The sequence below is a fragment of the Psammomys obesus genome, unplaced genomic scaffold (assembly GCF_907164565.1).
Source record: "Psammomys obesus unplaced genomic scaffold, mPsaObe1.curated_primary_1811, whole genome shotgun sequence".
NCBI classification, from domain to species: domain Eukaryota; kingdom Metazoa; phylum Chordata; class Mammalia; order Rodentia; family Muridae; genus Psammomys; species Psammomys obesus.
This window is the reverse complement of record NW_026596039.1, coordinates 4,459,917-4,478,884: the sequence shown is the minus strand read 5'-3', so window position 1 is coordinate 4,478,884 and position 18,968 is coordinate 4,459,917. Positions and strand designations below refer to the sequence as shown.

Here is an 18,968-nt window from a genome sequence, read left to right as displayed (position 1 = left end):
ACTGACCTGATTTGGAGTATTTTTTCCAGACCTTAAAATTTCATACTTTATCAAAAGAGTTCTAAGAGCCAAGACTCCAGACAACAGCTGATGGACAGGAATGTCGCTGTCAGAGACCAGGGGCAAGGCCAGGAGCAGCTTCCTTAAGCTTTTCTTTGCTTCACTCCCTCAAAAACTGGTCCCTCACTTTGTGCCCTTGGGGATCCTTGAGATGTCCTGGGAAGGCTTCTTTATGATGTCCAGGATTCTGCTGCCAGTTCCTCGAGTGCTTACTTAGTTGTCACCAGTGGTATGCTTTGTGAAGTATGGAGAGTGGTTTTTTTCCTGCTAGCGACTAATGGCTTTTCTTAGCCGAGTTGATTATATCTCCCTGTGACTGTGAGACAGGGCAGCAGGCTGTATTTGGCACCACCCTGATGAAGGCCCGTTTTGTCTCCGACACTGGAGGAATCCTAGTGCACTGTGTCCGTTACCTCATATTCCTTCCACACAGAGGACCTGCTGTTGAGAAGAACATTCCTCCCCTGAAGGCGGGTCTCCTGGGGTTCTCCGCATTGCCAAGCTCCATCATCCTCCGTCAGGGTGGTGACACAGCACTGCTCACATTCATCTGAGAGTCTGACAGGAGACAAAAGGGGCTTTCTCCTCCTGGCTCCTCGGAGACCCTCTGAAATGTTAGCTTTCTCTGTGGCTTGCAGGCTTTGTCATTCCAGTCACCCAGGATTTGGTTTTGACTTCTTGCCTCTTTCTCAGCCTCAGCCCAGCAGGAGGTAGCTGCCTTCCTAATCTTGATGGCAGTTACAGATGAGTATTTCAGTATACATGCAAAGGCGAGGGGGAATGAGGCCTCCCAAGTCTCCTGGTTCTGGGGACGTTGTCATTGTTCTCTGAGCTTTAGCTTTGGCCAGAACAAACAGCAAGCTTTATCTTTTTGTTGGCGGTGATGGGTAGTTTTTTTTTCCACTTTTTAGAATGAAAAATAATATTGAAAAATGCTAAGAATAATAAAACACTCATTTTCCACTATTAGGAACTAATGAGAGTTAACTTTTCACATTATTTTTACTGTATTCAATTAAAAAGAAACAATATTTCAGAAAAATTGGGATGCTTTTTGTCTCTCCCCCAATCCTATTTCGTTGTAAAGTAACCAGAGCAAGATTTTTTAATTTATTTTTTAAAGATTTAATTTTGTAATTGTGTATGCATGTGCGTGCGTTTGTGTGTGTGTGTGTGTGTGTGTGTGTGTGTGTGTGTGTGTGTGTGCGCGTGCGCGCGCGCGCTCGCATGCGCACATGAACGCAGGGGCCCACAGAGGTCAGAAGAGTTCAGCAGATCCCCTAGAACAGTTTTGAGCTTGAGTCCTCTATAGAACCAGTAAGTGTTCATAACTACTGAGCCATTTCTCCAGCTCCTTGTGCCAAAAGCTCGATGAGGATCGTTGGCATCCCTTTGAAAAACCACCTACAAAATATGAAGTAGAATTTACACTTCTGTGTCAGTGAAGTGCATGATCTCTAGCATTTCCACCTGGTCTTTTCAGTTTGTGTTTTATTGGAAACAGTATTAAACTTTAATGCCAGATTTATCAGTTTTGTATTCTAAAGGCCTGTGGTCACCTTTAATTTCAGCATTCTGAAGGCAGAAGCAAGTGGATTTCTGTGAGTTCAAAGCCAGCCTGGTCTACAAAATGAGTTCCAGGACAGCATGGCTATAGAGGTTTTGAAGAAACCCCTCTCTCAAAATATATATATATACTCTTTGAGAACTGTGTACATTGATACACTATGCTATATTCTTACCAACAGCTAGGATTGTCACTCTGTGAGTCCCTCTCCCATCCTTGATGCAGTTGACTGCCTCAAGCCTTTGCTGGTCTTGTGCATGCAGCCACAGCTGCTATTGCCCATTTCACGTTAAAGGGAGTCCTTTTTCCTGTTTGAAGATCACTTACAATACCCCCCTAAATTTTGTATGTGCAGTGTGGCTGTGTGGAATTGATGTTTGTGTCACTTCACACAGAACATGAGGGCTCCCCTTCCCTGCCCTCCTGGCATGAATTCCATGGTCTGTGATGCTGCTTCTGTCCTGTGTCTTGCATTTTTATTCATGGTTGTATTTCAGGTCCCTGATCTGGTCCATCGGTATATTTGGGTATATTTATGCATACTTGTACCTCTACAAGGTCACAAAGTGACACTGTCTTAGTTCCCAGCAAGAGTAAGCCTCTTCCCTACTGTTGTTTTTCAGATTTTGTTAGTTCTTGTAGGGCTGTTTCTGTCCCACGTAGGCTTTAGGAGTGTAAGCATCCCAAAAGCCCTGCTGTAGCTAGGTGGTGAACACAGTGAGTTGCTGCCATAGGTGGAGAGAGTGAGCACCATGCCTCACTGCCTGCCCTGCGTTAGCAGAGGCTCTCTGTGGAATAGGAACATCCTGTGTCCTTCACAAGCGCTTCCTGCTTTTTAGAGTCCCGCACACTGTTAGGGTCCTTTCTAGGTTCTTTATTAACTTTTGCTACTCTTTCAAATGAGACCCTTTTTTCCATTTCTAGTTGGTCATTGTTGGTGAATAGGAAGGCCACAGACGGTTCTGCATGCTGGTCATCTGTCATTCTTAATGGCATATGGAGTCATTCATATTTACTTTCTTGGGGGTTTCTCTGCACACCGTTATTTCCTCAAATAAGTTTGTGCCTCTCATTTCGTTTCCTTGAATAGGTCCTCTAGTGGGATGTTTAAAATGACAGGCAGGCTGGGGTGTAGCTCAAATGGTAGAACACCTGCGTAGCATGTGCGATGGGGACTCTGAGTCAGCCCTTAGAGCCACCCAGACCAAAAAGCAGCAAGAGAAGCCGTCTAACCTTCAATTGAAGGTTCAGTATGAAGCATTCTGATATGAAATTAGACTTTTACTGAGTTGTGGTAGTTTTTGTTCTTGGCTTTCTAGGGTGCTTCCTTGGTCACTGAACTGTACTAGGTTTTATAGAAAGTTCTTTTTGCATTTTGATTAACATGGTCTTCCATTAGTCTGGATTTTAACACTATGTTTGCTTTGAACCACTTTTGCATTCCAGTGTTCAGCTAGTTATGGAATAAGAAATATCCTTTATAAGCAGGTAGGATTTAATTTCACATTGTTTTTAATGTTTCCATTTATTTTCAAATGTAAAATTGACCTGTGATAATTTTCTGCTCTTCCAGGTTTGTAAGTGGTGCGTGAGCTTTGTAAAATGAGTTGGGTTCATAATTTCATATTTTTCCAGTAAGTATTTTATTTAGCTTTTAGAGTTTCTACACATTGTCATTCCTCTTCTGATCTGGGAGGTCTGTGTCTTAGTTTCTGCATTACTTTATTTTCATCTTGATGGACAATGCTTCCACATGAAATCTGGATGAAAAATTTAAACTTGAAGCAAAAAGAACATCTTTCTACTCATGCTTAGGAGCCATGAAATACTTGGTTCCCCAGGCAACCACTGATAGGGATTTCCTGACAAAATTTCACTGCAGTTCTGTGCTAAATTTCTGTGCAAAGATGGTCACCAAGCAGGTGACGAGGTGCTGTCTTACTTTTCAGCATCACTCCCTAGGGAGACTCTTGCCACGTGAAAAGCACACTGTCAGTGTTCATCACCTTTTACATTTTGAGTAATTTCCCTCCTGCCTTTCCCCTTTATCTTGATGGATCCTACTAAGTGGTTATCTTATATCAGGATCCATCTTAAGTTTTAATAAATGTGGGAGGGGTGTGGGAGGGGGGGTGTGATGTGTGCACATGCATAGGCCGAAGGACACCAGGTGCCCTCCACTGTCACTTTCTGCCCTATTCCTTTTGGAATAGACGGCCGCTTAGCCAGGAGCCAGGGGTCAGCTGTCCCAACAGTTCCTGGTCCCCACCCTCAGCAGTGCTGAGGTTAGGCCCAGCTGTTTACATGGATACTGCTATCTGAATGCAGGCTTTCCTGCTTGCCAGCAAATACTCTGAGCCACTGAGGCATTTTTCTAGCCCCACATTATGGTTCTTAATCAGGTTTCTTGCCCTACAGCTGACACATAGTACATTCTCACCCTCTTTAAGTTTATGTTTCTGAATTTTGACAGTGTCATCATGTAACCTCAACACAAAACTAGAGTCTAAAATTCTCATCGTCTAAAAAATATTTTCTCGTCAACCTTTTTTTCTTGCTCCTACCCTCTGTCAGCTACTGCTTGTTGTTTTGGCTTCTCTAGAATAGCACACCCATAGAATCTATACAGTCTGTAGCCCCCTTTTAATTGAAATATTTATTAGGATTAACCGTAGGCTCACATGTAGTTGCAAAAAGAATATTCGACAAATAATAGCACCCAGTTTCCTGTCGAGGTGGCGTCCCGCAGAACTGTAGTACTGCGCCACAGCCGGGGCATGGCGTGTGTGTGTGTGTGTGTGTGTGTGTGTCTGTGTATGTGTTCTATGCATTTTCTTATGTACCTACATTCATTCAACCAGTTTACTTAAACACCTGAAAGGGCTCTGGATTTGCTCCACATTGTGGGTGCGAGGAGGGAGGGTGTTGTGTGTGTGTGTGTGTGTGTGTGTGTGTGTGGTGTGTGTGTGTGTGTGTATGTGTGTGTGTGTGTGTGTATGTGGTGTTTATATGTGTATGTGGTATGTGTATGTGGTGTGTGTATGTATGTATGTGATGTGTGTGTGTTGCAGGGAGGGATGCTATGTAAATCTGCTGGATGTGGTGGTGTGCACAGTGATCTTGGGAGGCTGGGCTGAGACTAGAGGTTTGCTGTGGTTTGCTGTCAGCCAGTATCACCTAATTGGTGAACTCCAGGTCAACGAGAGACCCCGTCACTCAAGATTGTCCACTTGGCTCTGTGAATACACATACACATGCGTGTGCACACACGTGGGGAAGAAAACTGTTCGGGTACTGCTTGTGATAGCCTGTTTGGCATATGGTAGATCTTGTTTCATATACACTAGAAATAGATGTATGTTATTGGGTGGTCTTTGTGAGGCCAGTTAGGTCATGCTGTTCGTACTACTCAGAATTGTTAATGGCTTCTTTATGCTTGTTTCTTCATGCCTGCCATTACTGACAGGGGTATTAGTGTCTTCAGCTCGCCTCTGCCTCCTGTGTGTGTGGACCACAGCACACTCATTAATTCTTAAATTCACGTTTGTCACTTACCAGTGAATGATAAAACACTTTTTTTTCTCTTAGTTTTCTCTCAGATGCTATTTCATTTGTCATCTACACACACATTTCTAGCCTGGGTTGTATGCCCTTGATGTTAACTCATTGCTTCCTTAAGTTTGGAGAGGTGTGCATTACAAGGTGAACTTAGGAAGCCATTTTGATTACAGTCCTGGTTGTGTTGGTAGATGTATGTAGATTGAAAGAATTTTAACTGCTGTGTGGCAGTTGTGTGAATACTGTCATCACAGGAATCACATTTCAGCCCTTAACTGATAATTTGGGCAACCTTGAGTTAAAGAAATTGTGATTTGGCCAAGTGTGGTGCCACGTGCCTATAATCCCAGCACTAGGGGCTTAGAGGTGGGAAGGTTGTGAGTTCAAGGCCATCCTGGGGCCCTTAAATAATTTGTTCTTTTAATGATACAAAAAAATGAGGCTATTTAGATAAATGAGGCTATTTAGATGCTGTGCTGTATGTGAAGGTAAGAGTAAGCAGTTAATAGAAGTGTCTTAAATTGAGACCCTTGAGGAAGTCAGGTGGGAAAGGTCTATAGCTTTAGCTAATCAAGAAAATAAGTCTTGCAATGGAGGCAGTTGAACAGAGAGAAATCAAACGTTAGGACCACACAGGTGTGTGTGGCAGAATGAGAAATTAGGTACACTCCCACAGCCCCACGATATGAAAGCTGAGACTGGAGGATCTTGAGGCCCAAGGCCACATGGTCTACATAGTAAAAAATGGGGAGAAGAATAAAGGAGCCATTGAAGAACAATTGAAAAGGGACATTTGAATGCAGGAGTGAGAAGCAAGTTTCTAGAAGAGTGCTCATTATTACAGGGAGCCACTGAGGGGGTTCCAGCTAGGAGAAATGATGGCCTAGAGAAAAGCTTGTGTTCTCAGTCTGCCTTAGCTCTGAAGCTTCAGGTTAATGAACAGGCTCTGACTACATTTCTATAAAGTATGTGACAGATGATCTGTAAGGTTCCTTCTGCCTCCAACATGTGATACTTACGTGCCTGAGTAAGTAGAGTAACTGTGGCTTTAATAAAGCTGTCAGTAAAGTGTGAAATCTGCTACAGAACATTAAGATGCCTTCTGTGCTATGCTGTGGCTATGGTGTGGTGTCAGAGTGAGAGAAGGTATATTGTGTATACAGAAGGTGTATATATAAAGAAGGCATAAGGTATATTGCAGCGGAAATTGGATAGTGGTGGCCAGAGGATACTTGGGATATAGTTTTGAATCACTCATACTGCCTCAGGAGCAAAGACAAATTCTTTTCTTCTCATTATTTCAGGGATTATATTTAACCAAGTGGGCCACTGGGAATTTTCCATGTTTTACATGTTACATTTTAAAAATTATTATTTATCTTTATTTCATGTGCATTGGTGTTTTGCCTGCATTTATATCTGTATAAGGACATCAGATCCCCTGGGACTAGAGCTGCCGTATGGGTGCTCGGAATTGAACTCAGGTCCTCTGGAAGAGTAGCCAGTGCTCTTAACCACTGAGCCATCTCTCCAGCCCCACATGTTATTTAAGAAGAGATCCTTACCAGGAACTTCTGAACACAAGTACACAGTACATGGACTTTTACTCACTTAAGAAGCAAGGCTTGTAAATATTGAATGCTTGTTAATGGCTAGATGAAGATCCTGGTCCATAGGCTGTAAGTTGAGAAGTTGGTTTTCAAGAATACTTTATAGTCAGAAACCATTTCAGTCGTCTGAGACCACAGCTTTGGGAAGACACTGAGCAGATGCTGTTTGAATCTCAGGTGTCCCAGTGCAGCTTGGGTGGACTTGAGTAACAGATAAAATACCCAGATTAAAAGACTAGGAAATGTGTTTCTAAAATGTACCTGGCTTTTGTAAAATGAAGACAGTCTGTCCTGGAGCCACCCTAAATTCACAAGCTGCTTAAGAAAGGGTCTCATGTAGTGCCTAACATACATAGAAAACCTTAGAAGAGCTAGAAGAGTAGACTCCAGCCGCCTCCCTGGGTTTGCCTCTAGAATTATATGGAAGTGCCCTCCAAGGGCACTCACTCTTAACCTCTGTAGTAGACCTGGGGTCGGGGTGGGGTGCCCAGCTCAAGCACTGTGCTTCCTGTTTGATGTCCAGATCAGCAGGGTGCTTCCAGGCTCTTAACTCCAGGAATGTTGCTTGAACTTGAGTCTGGTGATTACTAAGCTGCTACCCGGACTGTCCTCATGCCATGTCTGCTGCATCCAAGCAGAGCTGAGTGATACTGGCAGATACTGCCATGCTGCAAGGGAGTGTGGGAAATGTAGTTTTCCGCTTTTAAATTCTGCAGTATAGGAAGGCCTACTGGGAAGAGATTCAACATATATAGACAAAAATCATCTGGTTTATGTATTAAAAGAAAATGTGTCAATTAGGACCATTAATACGAGTTACTTGAATTTATAAGGCACATGGGGGCAAGAGAGCTATAAATAGATTAATAAGACACATTTAGGAGAAAGGAATCAAACTGTTAATTGACTAAAGGCAGTGGAGGGAAGAGATACAACAGGAAGGAACTAGACTGACTGTTCAGTTTTTGGCTAGAAAATTGGATAGTTTCCCACACTGTTTACTAGGACATGGAAGATGGGAAGAAAAGGTAACTAGGGGTAGCCATGGGCTACTTCTGTACATGTTGATTTCGTAAAATGTATTGGACATGATGGTGTGCCCACTAGAGATCATTTAGCTTGTAAATGCACTTGCTCATTTGCAGCAGTGAGGCTGGCTGCTGCACCAGAAATGGCTTGACATATAGATAGTGTTTATGGTTGAAATCTATTCATTTGTCTGCAGTGTCAAGTGAGTCTAGAAATACAAAAGTTATCATTATTAAGTTTTAGTTCATATTGAAGTAGGTTTATGGTTTATTATTCTCTAATCCCATTGTTGATTTTTTTTTTCCGCCCTGGAAGGACTCATATGGACTCTATTTATTCTATCCTTTCTTGTTTCAGAATTTCTCCTACCTAAAATTATTGCTGAGCAGAATTGGGTTGGGGCAGTGGCTTTGGCTTGCCGGCTTGCCTGGTGGGTAATGGCAGCCAGCACCCACCCCTCTCTCACCATGCCCTTGACTTCTTAGATTTTATATTTCTGCTGACTGATTCCTAGACCACAGTGCATCTGGTGTCTTTTCTTCTCTCTGTGTGTTTGCTTTTAGACTGCATTCTGCCTCTGCTTTTAACTTCTTCCCTCCATTCTTTTCCCTGTGGTATGTGCTTCCATTTCTGTGGTTTATGTTGTTTGTGTATGAAAGTGGACATGTCTCAGGCTGCTGAAACATGGCATGTCTTAGCCCTCCTTGACCCCTTTGTCATTGCTTCTTTTCTTCTAGGAAGAGTTTGGAGGCTGGGGTATTGCTCTTATTTCTAGTTTTCTGTAGTCTAGAGGAGAAACATTTAAGTTGTGGTCAGGTAATTTAACCATATGGATCCCACTGCCATTTTTTGAGTAGCAGGATCACAGTTGTCTCTGAGTGTGTGAAGACAGAGAGAAAGAGGAGAGAGAGAGAGAGAGGTAGGGAAGAGGCAGGGGTCCTTTTTGCTGGGCCCCTGGCAGCAGTGACCAGTGATGACATTACAGGTGCCTAAGCAAACTGGGAGTGGGCTAGTACATCAAGATTTGTAAAGTAACATTCCTCCTTTTCCTATAAGTGAAAAGGGTGGGAAGGAGGTAGGGAGGGGTGGTGAGGAGGGAACAAGGACATTGGACTGCTTCTCGTGCAAGGCAAGTTAAATCATATAAATGCAGCTTCCCTGGAAGCAGCTCTTGGTTGTCATGTAAGGGAGAGGCAGACAGACAGACAGAGATAACAAAATGTCCAGGTTTCATGGTGAAGAAGAGGGGAAGGCCCTGCCCTGGAAAGTCCAGGGGATGGGATTTGTTAGCCATGCACTGCAGCAGATAGGGACAGAGGAATGCTGGGAGAACCTGGAGCTGTTTGTTCCAGGCCTAAAAGCACACCATTCCAGCCTTTTGTTAATAATAAATGGACAATGGGCGAAAAATCTTTTCTGGATACTTCCTGCTGACACTGGTGGTGAGAGGGAGGCCAAAAGGCTGAAATGTTGACCAAGCCGAGGAAGAGCAGGCTGTTTTGAGGCTGTGCAGAATCGGGGAGAACATCTGTGGCTGGGCGGGAAAGTACAGGTCCAGCTTGTCGCAGTCTGGAGGGAGGTTAGACCAAGACTGAAGCACCTGTAGGTGTTGCTTTGGTGCTGTCACGGATGTAGGAGACACCTGGGTCTGACAGGATACTGAAACATATATACGGGCAGAAGCCAAAGTTAGAAGTCTGTTAGGGAGAAAATCCCTTTAAGTGTACATTTGAAACTTGAGAGAGTGAACAGAGATGGAGGAAGAGAAACCCTCCTTGAAAATAGGAACCTCCATTTACCCAATCTCTGGCAGTAATTAAAAGGTTTTATTTTGGATCTGTCATCTAAGGAAAACTGAGGCCAAGTTTGGTTGCAGAGGCATGTGAACTTAGAGACCCTTAAATTGGGCACTAGATATAGAAACCTGAAGTTCTCAAGAAGACATCCCAGAGAAGAATCTGGAGCAATGGACTAATGGACTGTTCCCATTGGGCAGGTAGGAGTCAGTGACCTGTCAAGGCGTCCGAAGAGCAAGGTTTTGTTTTCCTCTGGTCATATTGCCAGCCTCTGTCAAGGGAGGCTTCAGATGCCTTCTCAGTCCTTTTCATATGTAGGAGACCTTAATCCTAGAGCTGCTACTATCAGGTCTAGACAGTCTATTTTGTTACCACACTCAAAAAAAAAAAAAAAAAAACCAGATGTAATTCTTTTTTACCATTCCTTTAGCTAAAAGACAGTAAATGTTCATAGCAGTCTCACCTATGTCTCATGGATACAAGGCCTAAGGATACAGAAGTTTTAAGTTATAAAGATATAAGAAAATGTTTGAGGGTCTAAGAAAGTGTTCTAATGTTGGTAAATGCAGGCTGTATGAAGGAAAGCTTCTAGGAAAATATTTGAGGGTCTAAGAAGGTGTTTTAAGGTTGATAGATACAAGTTTTGAAGATTGGAAGGTCTAAAGTGATTTAAGATATCCTAAATAAATAAAAATGCTTCATATTTCTCCTTATTCTGTTACTGTTATAACTGTCCAGAGCTCTTGCTTGTTTGAATCTGGGCTCAAGCCCTGGGAGACAGTTCTGCAGGCTGTGGTCCCTCTTGAGGAGACTTGAGTCTTGGGTTTTCTAGGGTGTGTGTACACTTTACTGTCAGAAGCTCCATAGCAGCAGGGATACAATACTAATACTTGATTTGTATATGAACTTAGAATGTACAAGGGTTTGGTTATTCACCAGTTGTTTTATTTATGGCTGCCTTTCAGGTGGAAAGAGAAGGACTTAGCATCCTCCATTTGCTAATGAGGAAGCAGATCCAGAGGACAGTGCAGGCTGCAAAGTCATCATAGCAATCACAACATAGACTTGAAAGTCAGGGCCTGTGCTATTTTTACTATGCCCCATTTTTCTCCTCCACCTCTCAGCACAAAGTCTTCCCGTGTCATCAGTGTCCTACTAACCGTATTATGACATTATTGTACTGAGTGGAAGCCAGGAGAGTGGGAGCACTGGAGCATAGTGCTTCGTGACTATGGAGTTCTGATCCTTAATTAACCTTAGAGTGTCTTAGTTATGGCAAAACTAATGGTGAATCCTTCCCCCTCTCTGGTATACAGGAGACTCATATCCTCCATCAAATCAGACTTAATTCCTCCAACACTGGTAGTGGATACAAAAATGTCCATGTAGGAATTTAATATTGGGGACCCTGTTGTCACTTTTATAATCCATTGTCCTCTTACTGTGCTTTGTCTTTTTATTCCTGCCCTGATGGCACAATATCTTTATTTATGGTCTTCTTTTTCCAGGAATGAGTCCTTGATCCTTTCATAACTGTCTTGTATTTTGCCGAGGCCAGGCTGGAACATTCAAATAAGGCTTTATTGAAAGATCTAGATAATAGCTGAAACATATGTGTTGTTCTATAAATTATGGCTTCTTGGAGCTTTGAGAAACTGCTCCCCTACTTCCCCTATATTACCAAGAAACAGGTGTTTAGTTAGGCCTTTTCCTTTCTCAGTGGTCACACATACACACGTACACACACACAGAGACGTGTGTGTATGTATGTATATACCACTCAAGACAACCAGGGCTACTCAGAGAAATCCTGTCTCAAAAGAAAGAAAACAAGAAAAGACAACCTGTGGAGGGATTGGCTTTATACTATTGCCTGTTGCCTTTGTACTGTCTGATTCTCTAGGTGGTTTTCTTTCTCAGACTATTCATTTCTCTTCAATTGCTTGAGACAGGGTCCCGAAAAGCCAAGGCTACCCTTGACTTAGCTGTGTAGCTGAGGATGACCTTGAACTTTTAATCCTCCTACCTCTACCTCCCCAGTACTGAGTTACATGAATGTAGGATACATTGTTTTATGCAGTCCAGGTCTTCATGTATGTTTGGTAATCACTCTGAGAGACATCCTCAGCCCCCTTAAGCTGGTTTGTAAGTAACATAGGCATAGGGACCATTTTCAGGAGTAATGCTTCTATCTGTGAGTACATGGTTTTCAATGACCTCAGCAGAGCAGCTGCGTCAGGACACAGAACCCACAACACCCACTCAGTAGCTAGATGGACAAGTAGGAAAGAAGGGACAGTCATAGACAGGATGAGAAAAGGTGCTGAGGGTAGCAGTGTAGTTTACCTGTGTGTTGCGATGAGTAGTTTAAGGAGACATTGTTCTTTTTCTACTCCTAGGTATCATGAGCTCATTACAAAATACGGGAAATTGGAGCCTTTGGCAGAAGTGGACCTAAGACCCCAGAGCAGCGCGAAAGTAGAAGTCCACTTCAATGACCAAGTGGAAGAAATGAGCATCCGTCTGGACCAGACAGTAGCAGAACTGAAGAAACAGCTAAAAACTCTAGTGCAGCTGCCCACAAGCAGCATGCTTCTCTACTACTTTGACCATGAGGCTCCCTTCGGTCCAGAAGAGATGAAGTACAGCTCACGAGCACTGCACTCTTTTGGCATTAGGGATGGAGATAAAATTTTTGTAGAATCAAAAACAAAATAACCTCTACCAGCCTTGTAAAAACTCACATAAGGACTTCCTGCAGGGTGTTTGTTTCCAGCAAGCTTTTCTTTAGGAGGAAAGACATTTCCGTTTTGTTTTGGTTTTTGTTTAGCTTTTGGAGGGGTTTTGTATATTTTCTTCCCCTAGAATGGGTAGGGGATTGTTTTTGGTATTTTCTACCACAGATTTCTTCAGCTCAGTCAGCAGACCTGGCTGCATCTCCAGTCTTTATGCGCTCTCTCGCTCTCTCTCTCTTGTGAAAGATGACAGAGAAATCACCGACTTCTTACTGTGTTGCTAGGATTTGTCAGCCACTGGGCTCTTTCCTTCTTTCCTGCTAGGCGCAAAGACTGCGTGGTCCCCCAGAGGGGTGGTGCACAGTGTTCAAATCCAGAGATGGGGATCTTCCCGGGAATGGCCAGCACCTGGGTCTCTGGTTCTTCCTCCCCGCCCCCCTTTCCTTTCTGGGGTTCCGGCTTTCGATCTGACTCGCATACCCTTACCTGGTAGTTTTATTCTGTTCGTAATTAACTTGGCTTGCTTTGTTTTCCCCACTCATCCCTGGTTTTAAATGGTTTTGAGCATTTTAAGTGTTTTGAGCCTGATTCTGATCTCAGGAACTCCGTTAGGTTTTGAAGAGAAGTAGATGGAGCAGCGTTAACCTGGTGGAAACTTCTGGAAGTGTGGGCGTAGCGAAGAGCTTTGACCTCACCACCGCCGCCCCGCCCTGAGGCCCCTCCCACGCTAGATCAATGCTCTATTGCCACACCTGACGCGCGTCCTGCTCTGGGTGTCTTTCCTTAATGCTTAGTGAATGTATTTCCTGACAGCTTTATAGCCCGAGAGTTCTGGGTATGCACTCCGTAGCAGAGAATTGGCTGGTCAACTGGCCAGGCGTGTGAAGGAAGTGGAGGGACTGGGAGAGAATGAGCTGGCGGCCTTTCCGGCCTGTGCCATCTATGTGAATGAAGCCCTTGTCCTTGCACTGTCACTGAAATGATTTTAATCAAAGGGAACAGTGGTTCCCACCTTTTTCTTGGGACTTTGTGATGTCATGATTGGACAGCTGTTTTTGTTTTGTATTTCTTTTTACGCCCCCTGTGGAATGATTCTTGCCTGATATCTGAGTGAAGTTTCAGTGTCAAAACGTCCCAGGTGTTTTTGCAGAAGTGGATATAAAGCACTTTCAACACCAGCCCCTCACTCTCCTACTCTGAAATATTTTTCTTTGCCCTTCCATTCTTTGTTAATTAGATGTAAATTCTTTTTTTAGTATAGAATTTTGTTTTGTTTTGTTTTTGTTGTTGTTACTGTTTTTGTTTTGCTTGGTTTGGTTTGGTTTGGTTTGGTCTACCCAGGCTACTGATGGGAGGCAGCCGAGATTCTCAAATGCAACTGTCGACCTGGTTGGTTGGGGTGGGGGTAGGGGGTTGTTTTGACCTTTAACCTTTGTTATGTGATTCCAACCGTCCTACAAGCTTAAGTTCTTGTAAACTCTTTAGGAAACTCCTGTGGGTTGTGTTTTTCCGTTGCCTCCGCCATGTGGCAGGTGTTTGTTCTCTTGAAGCACTTCAGGTTCAGCATCTCTGAAGCTGCTGACTCAGGCCTCCTGAGGCAGGCCTGCATTCACCGCAGCATTAAGGGTGAAAACCAAAGGGTTTAAGAAAGATGGACGAAGCCGGTTCTCCTGCTTCAGACTGTCTCAGAATCCTACAAATGAGCAGTGGGGATCAGGCCGGTTTAGACGAGGACAGTTATTTTGCAATCGCATTTTCTTGACAGATTTTTGGAAATAGGAAAAAAAGTGTGGCAACAGTGTCACGAAGATGAAGACTGTTTGCTTTGTGTATGTGCGCGTGAGTGCGGAGGAGTCTGTGAGAGAAACTGTAATGGAGACGTTGCTTTTGTCAGCCTGGGAAAACAGATGCATTTCTTATTTTTGAACTTTGGAGCCACTATCGTCCCACGGCAGCAGGCAGAGTGAGCACTTACACTTTGCGCGATAAGATATTTTATATATGACAAAAGTTTTAAGAGAGGCTTTTTTACCCTTTGAGACTCATGTGTTCTATTATTACACAACAGTGTTTATCTGCTGCAGGCCTAATCCTTTATTACAGTTGCATGTAAAGGGATTCTCATCCAATCCAACTGGTGTAGGTAATTTTAGGGCATTGTAATTTGGTTTGAGTAATTGCTGAATCATTTCCAATTAAGAAAATCTCAAGTACAATCCTTGGCCTTTTAGAAGTACAGAAGAAACGATCAAAGCTGTTTGAGCATGAGTATTTACAGGTTCCTTTTGGTGGCTGAGGAAAGCTGCTTTTGAAATAAAATCGGTGCTGTGTAGACATTTATAACCAAAATTATTTTTGTAACAGATTCAGAAGGAGGAGAGAAGAGCCCATGGACCTTTAAGAGTCTGCACGTTCTACATCATGCTTGTCTGTAGCTTGTCTGTATGTTAATACTGATTTCATCAGATTGGGTGGGAACATATTGTTGACAGTTAGGAGGCAAAATGCTGTCCTCACTGGTATTACAGAGATGTGCCTTCAGGCACGGCAGATAAAACATGCCTTTCCAAAGTAGAGATTCTTTTCAGTTGTGAAAAAGGAAAGGAATAACACAAGAAAGCCAAATCCAAACCAAGGGTCTCCCTGGGGATGGAGCTTCCAAAGCTGTGGTCCAAATGGATTTGTTAGTTTGAATTATTGAGATACCTAGATTGCTTTAAAGGAAGGGAAATGTCCACAGTTGCCTGTTTCTGCAGCCCTTTGCTGTAAATGCGTAAGAAAGCAGCAGAGAAGAATGCCCCTTGTTCTTAAAGACCTTTTGGTGAAAATGAAGCCACACAGCTGAGGGCTGTAATGCTACACCCAGAAAAAGAAAAAGCAGCTAATTAAGCCAATGCAGTTCCAACTGGGATTTTAGCCATGTCACCCCACCAGCCATGCTGGGGGCAGAGGACAATTGGTTATGCAGTGTTGATCGCCATGGGAGCCTTGCCACCTATAGCTTTCCCTGACACCTGGGAGTGTGGCTTAGTCAGCTTAGGCCCCAGGGCAGGTAAAACATGACTCCAGAATGCGCTGTAGTTCTAAGTCCTGTCATTTCTGTTTATGAATTTGATTTTCCCCTTCATTTCATGTAAGACTGAAATGCAAACTGCTTTCGAGAATGCCCAGAAGCTTTGTGTCCCCAAATGTTGTGAACTCTCCTGTTTTCATAGGTGCTTCCTTAAAATATATGTTTATTGTAGTGACAGGGACTGGATTCTCAGGCCCCTTACAGTTGTCTCCTGCAGTTAATGGAAATATAAATATATATATTTTATTTTAGAATATAATTTAAACATGAAGGTCTATTCTTTGCACTTTTTATTAATATATATAGAGAGATAATCTTTAAAAAATTAAAAATTCAAGTCCATTTACTCCTTGTGTTCTGAGTGTTTCTTCTGAGCAAAGATAATGCAGTTATCTTTACATAGCTAAAGGTGAACAATGGTTCTGCGAGTGCCTTCTTGGGCGGATTGGCCCAAGCTCGTAAGAGTCTGGCCATCTTGCCAAATGTAATGGAAATTTTGCTGAGGTTGAAAAATCGCAATTAAAAAAAAAATTTTTTTTTTAAAGAGATTTTACTTTTCTGTTAGCAAAAGTTTAGATTTCTGATGTACTTTCTACAGTGCTTTCTTGTCCTTTGGAGACAAATCTTTCTATTTAATACCCTCTTTATTAAATAAGATTGAAAATTTCATTTTAGTAAAGTACAAATTTGTCAGTTTTTATTCTAGGGTCATTTTTCTTCAAAAGATAATTTCGACAAGTTTGGAGTTTAGGGCATTTTACCCTTATCTGTTTATCAATAATTTCTTAGCAAGCTGCTGGGAAATAACATTCTTTTGAGAATTAAGGGTCCAGAAGTGTGGCTTCTGTACTTGGAGGATAATGTCCCTGAAGTCCTCTTGGCTTCAGACGCTCATAGGTGTCCTCTGTTGAAGGTGATTTCTTCTGTCTGAATCTGCTGTTACCTCCTCCACTTACTAGTGTCACAGAGTGATCCCTGAGGTCACATGTCCCTTTCCAGCCCTCTGGAAAAGGAATTCTCTTTGCCCTTCGAGTTGACTTTTGAGGCAGACACTGCTGTGCCTGGTTTTTTGGGGGTTTTTGTTTGTTTGCTTTGTTTTTTTCTTTCTTTTTTTTTTCCTAATGAGGGAAATTGATGACATAGGTAGGTTATTTATGTCCAAAGCAACACAATTGGTAAGTGACACTTGGGTCCTGCCAGTTAACAGCTGTGTGCAGAGCGGGCGCTGAAGCCCTGTGCTGCACACCTTTGTTGTAATCCTTGTCATCTAGAGCACTCCAGTGAGACCCTGTTCAGTGTGGATTCTCTCAGGAGCAGAACTTCTGGTATAGCTGGCAGTGCTGAGTCCAGCCTCATAGACTCCTGTGTCAACTCTGGAATTGTGGTTGGTACCTGTCCACAGAGATCCCTGCTTCTCTGAATGCCATGTTGGGTACTCGCTATTGATGCTGTTGATAAAAGTAAATGAACTAGTAATGTGGTGTAAGGAGACTGGTAATTTGGGTTCTTACCTCAGGTCATTCTTGGTTTCAGTGGAGCCAAAGGTGGGAGAGACTCTGTTCCACCTGAGATTAATGTCAAGGACACCCCAGTGTTCCAAGGGAACTACAGTTGGATGAGCACTCCTTATCCTGAGTGCTTTTTAGTCACTTCAGGTAGTACAGTTACAGCGTTGAGTAAGAGCAGCCATGAGATAGTCAGACAGGAAGAACTGAGGAGAAAATGCCATGGGCACGTTTGAGGGTGTCTGCTTTACTCAGGAAGTACAGCAGGGGTGGTGCGAACTGTCTCCACTCTGTTGAAATTCAGTTTGTTCTAATGTTCCTATTTTATATTACAAAGAGACGACGCTAACAGGTTCAAACTTAATTTCCAAACAGGAAACTTCCACAAGGTTCAAAAATTAAGCAATGTCAGGAAGGTAGACATTGAAAGGCCTGGTTGTAGGAGCCCTACTGTGTCTTCTGTTCATTTCTGGTCTCCTCCCAGAGTTTACACAGATAATAGCTAATCCAAATATACATTCTAGTTGCTTTGATTTTACACAGAAAAGGATGCAGATTATGGCTTGTTACAGGCTTTTGGTTTTTTTGTCGTTTTGTTTTTCATAAAGTATATTTTGTAGATGTCTTTGTAGTAGGACACAATCATTGTAGCCTCTTTATGCAATGTAAATTTTCATCGTATTGATATGTCTTGTTCCTTGACAGTTAAGTCTCCCTTCTCTCTCCTGGTTTCACTTTGCTGCTGTAAGCAGCACATGTTCTTTTGTATGTTTGAAATTGTCTATAAACTGTATTCCTACTGGATCAGATGCCACAGCGTTTGTAACTTTGATAGATATTATCAAATTATTCTCCAGTAGAATAATACAAAATTTACATATAAAGGGCCAGGCAAGGTGGCTTGCACCTCTAAACTCCAATACTTGAGAGACAGAAGCAGGTGGATCTCTATGAATTAGGGACCAGCTTGGTCTATATAGAGAGTTCTAGGCCAACCAAGACTACTTAGTGAGACCCTGTCTCAATAAAACAAAAGCAAATAACATAAAGCTGCCATGGTTTATTTTTTGGCACATCCCTGCAGAGTCTGCGACTTCACCGTGTGTGGGCTTGTGACAAATAAGGTCCCTTTCCAGTCAGGGTATGCAGATCCCAGCACTTGAATTCAACACATGGCAGACATCATGAGTAGTATTAGTCAGCCTTTGTGTTACTCTGACAAGGTACCTGGCATAAGTGAAGAAGGATTCATTTTCGTTTATACTTTTCAAAGACTTGAGGCCAGTCAGCTCTATTGGTTCTGAGCTCATGGGGAGACAGAACACAATGCAGGGTGAAAGTGATGGAGAAGAGGCAGGAAAAGGCCGGGTCAAGAGAGACCCAAGAGAGACACATCACCCGAGTCACACTTCTTCAACCAGGCAGGCCCGACTGGCCTAGTCTCCCCAGCCTGTCAGAGTTTCTCAGATTCTGAGTCTGTCAGTGGATTAGACAATTATGTCAGAATACTTCAGATCTAGCTATTTCTGGAAAGCCCTCCACAGGCACACCCAAAGTTGTACTTTACTGAAGTTGTTTCTTTACCACATCCACTTGACCTGTACATCATCACCATGAATTGTACACATCACCTATCCTAAGAAACATTGTTCCTCTGGAGTCAGGGCTTGGAGGTTTCATCTCGGCCACGGAAGACATAAAGTGGTAACTTGTGTTTAATAACATGTGAGAACTTTCTTTCCTCTGAGTGCCCCTGGAAGGCAGATCATGTGCCCTAAAATCCTGTGCTTATTGCCTCTCATAAGCTTTAGTCAGAGCTGTCTTTGTCTCGTTGAAGTGTCTTGTAGGAGAACCATATGCTGTTCCTTGAGGCACAGAGAACACAGCCTGTGCCCATCCAATCTCAGTGTGTAAGCAAGGGTACTCGAATAAAGCCAGTTCTGAGGTTTCACTTTGTGAGTCTATTTAGAACTTACTATTTTAACTGCTTGGCTGCTGCTAGGAAGGTAGCTCTGTGGTAAAGGACCTGCCTGGC

At 43.0% G+C, this 18,968-nt stretch overlaps 1 protein-coding gene across 1 annotated transcript in view; it reads left to right on the top strand.

The window, feature by feature from the left end:
- The window catches only part of Tbcel (tubulin folding cofactor E like), a 60,373-nt gene extending 44,551 nt beyond the window's left edge, over positions 1 to 15,822 (top strand). The window contains exon 8 of the mRNA XM_055622126.1: positions 12,020 to 15,822. Within this exon, the coding sequence (XP_055478101.1) occupies positions 12,020 to 12,338 (319 nt within the window). The 3' untranslated portion in view covers positions 12,339 to 15,822. The remainder of the gene's footprint in view (positions 1 to 12,019) is intronic.
- The last annotated feature ends 3,146 nt before the right edge of the window (positions 15,823 to 18,968 follow it).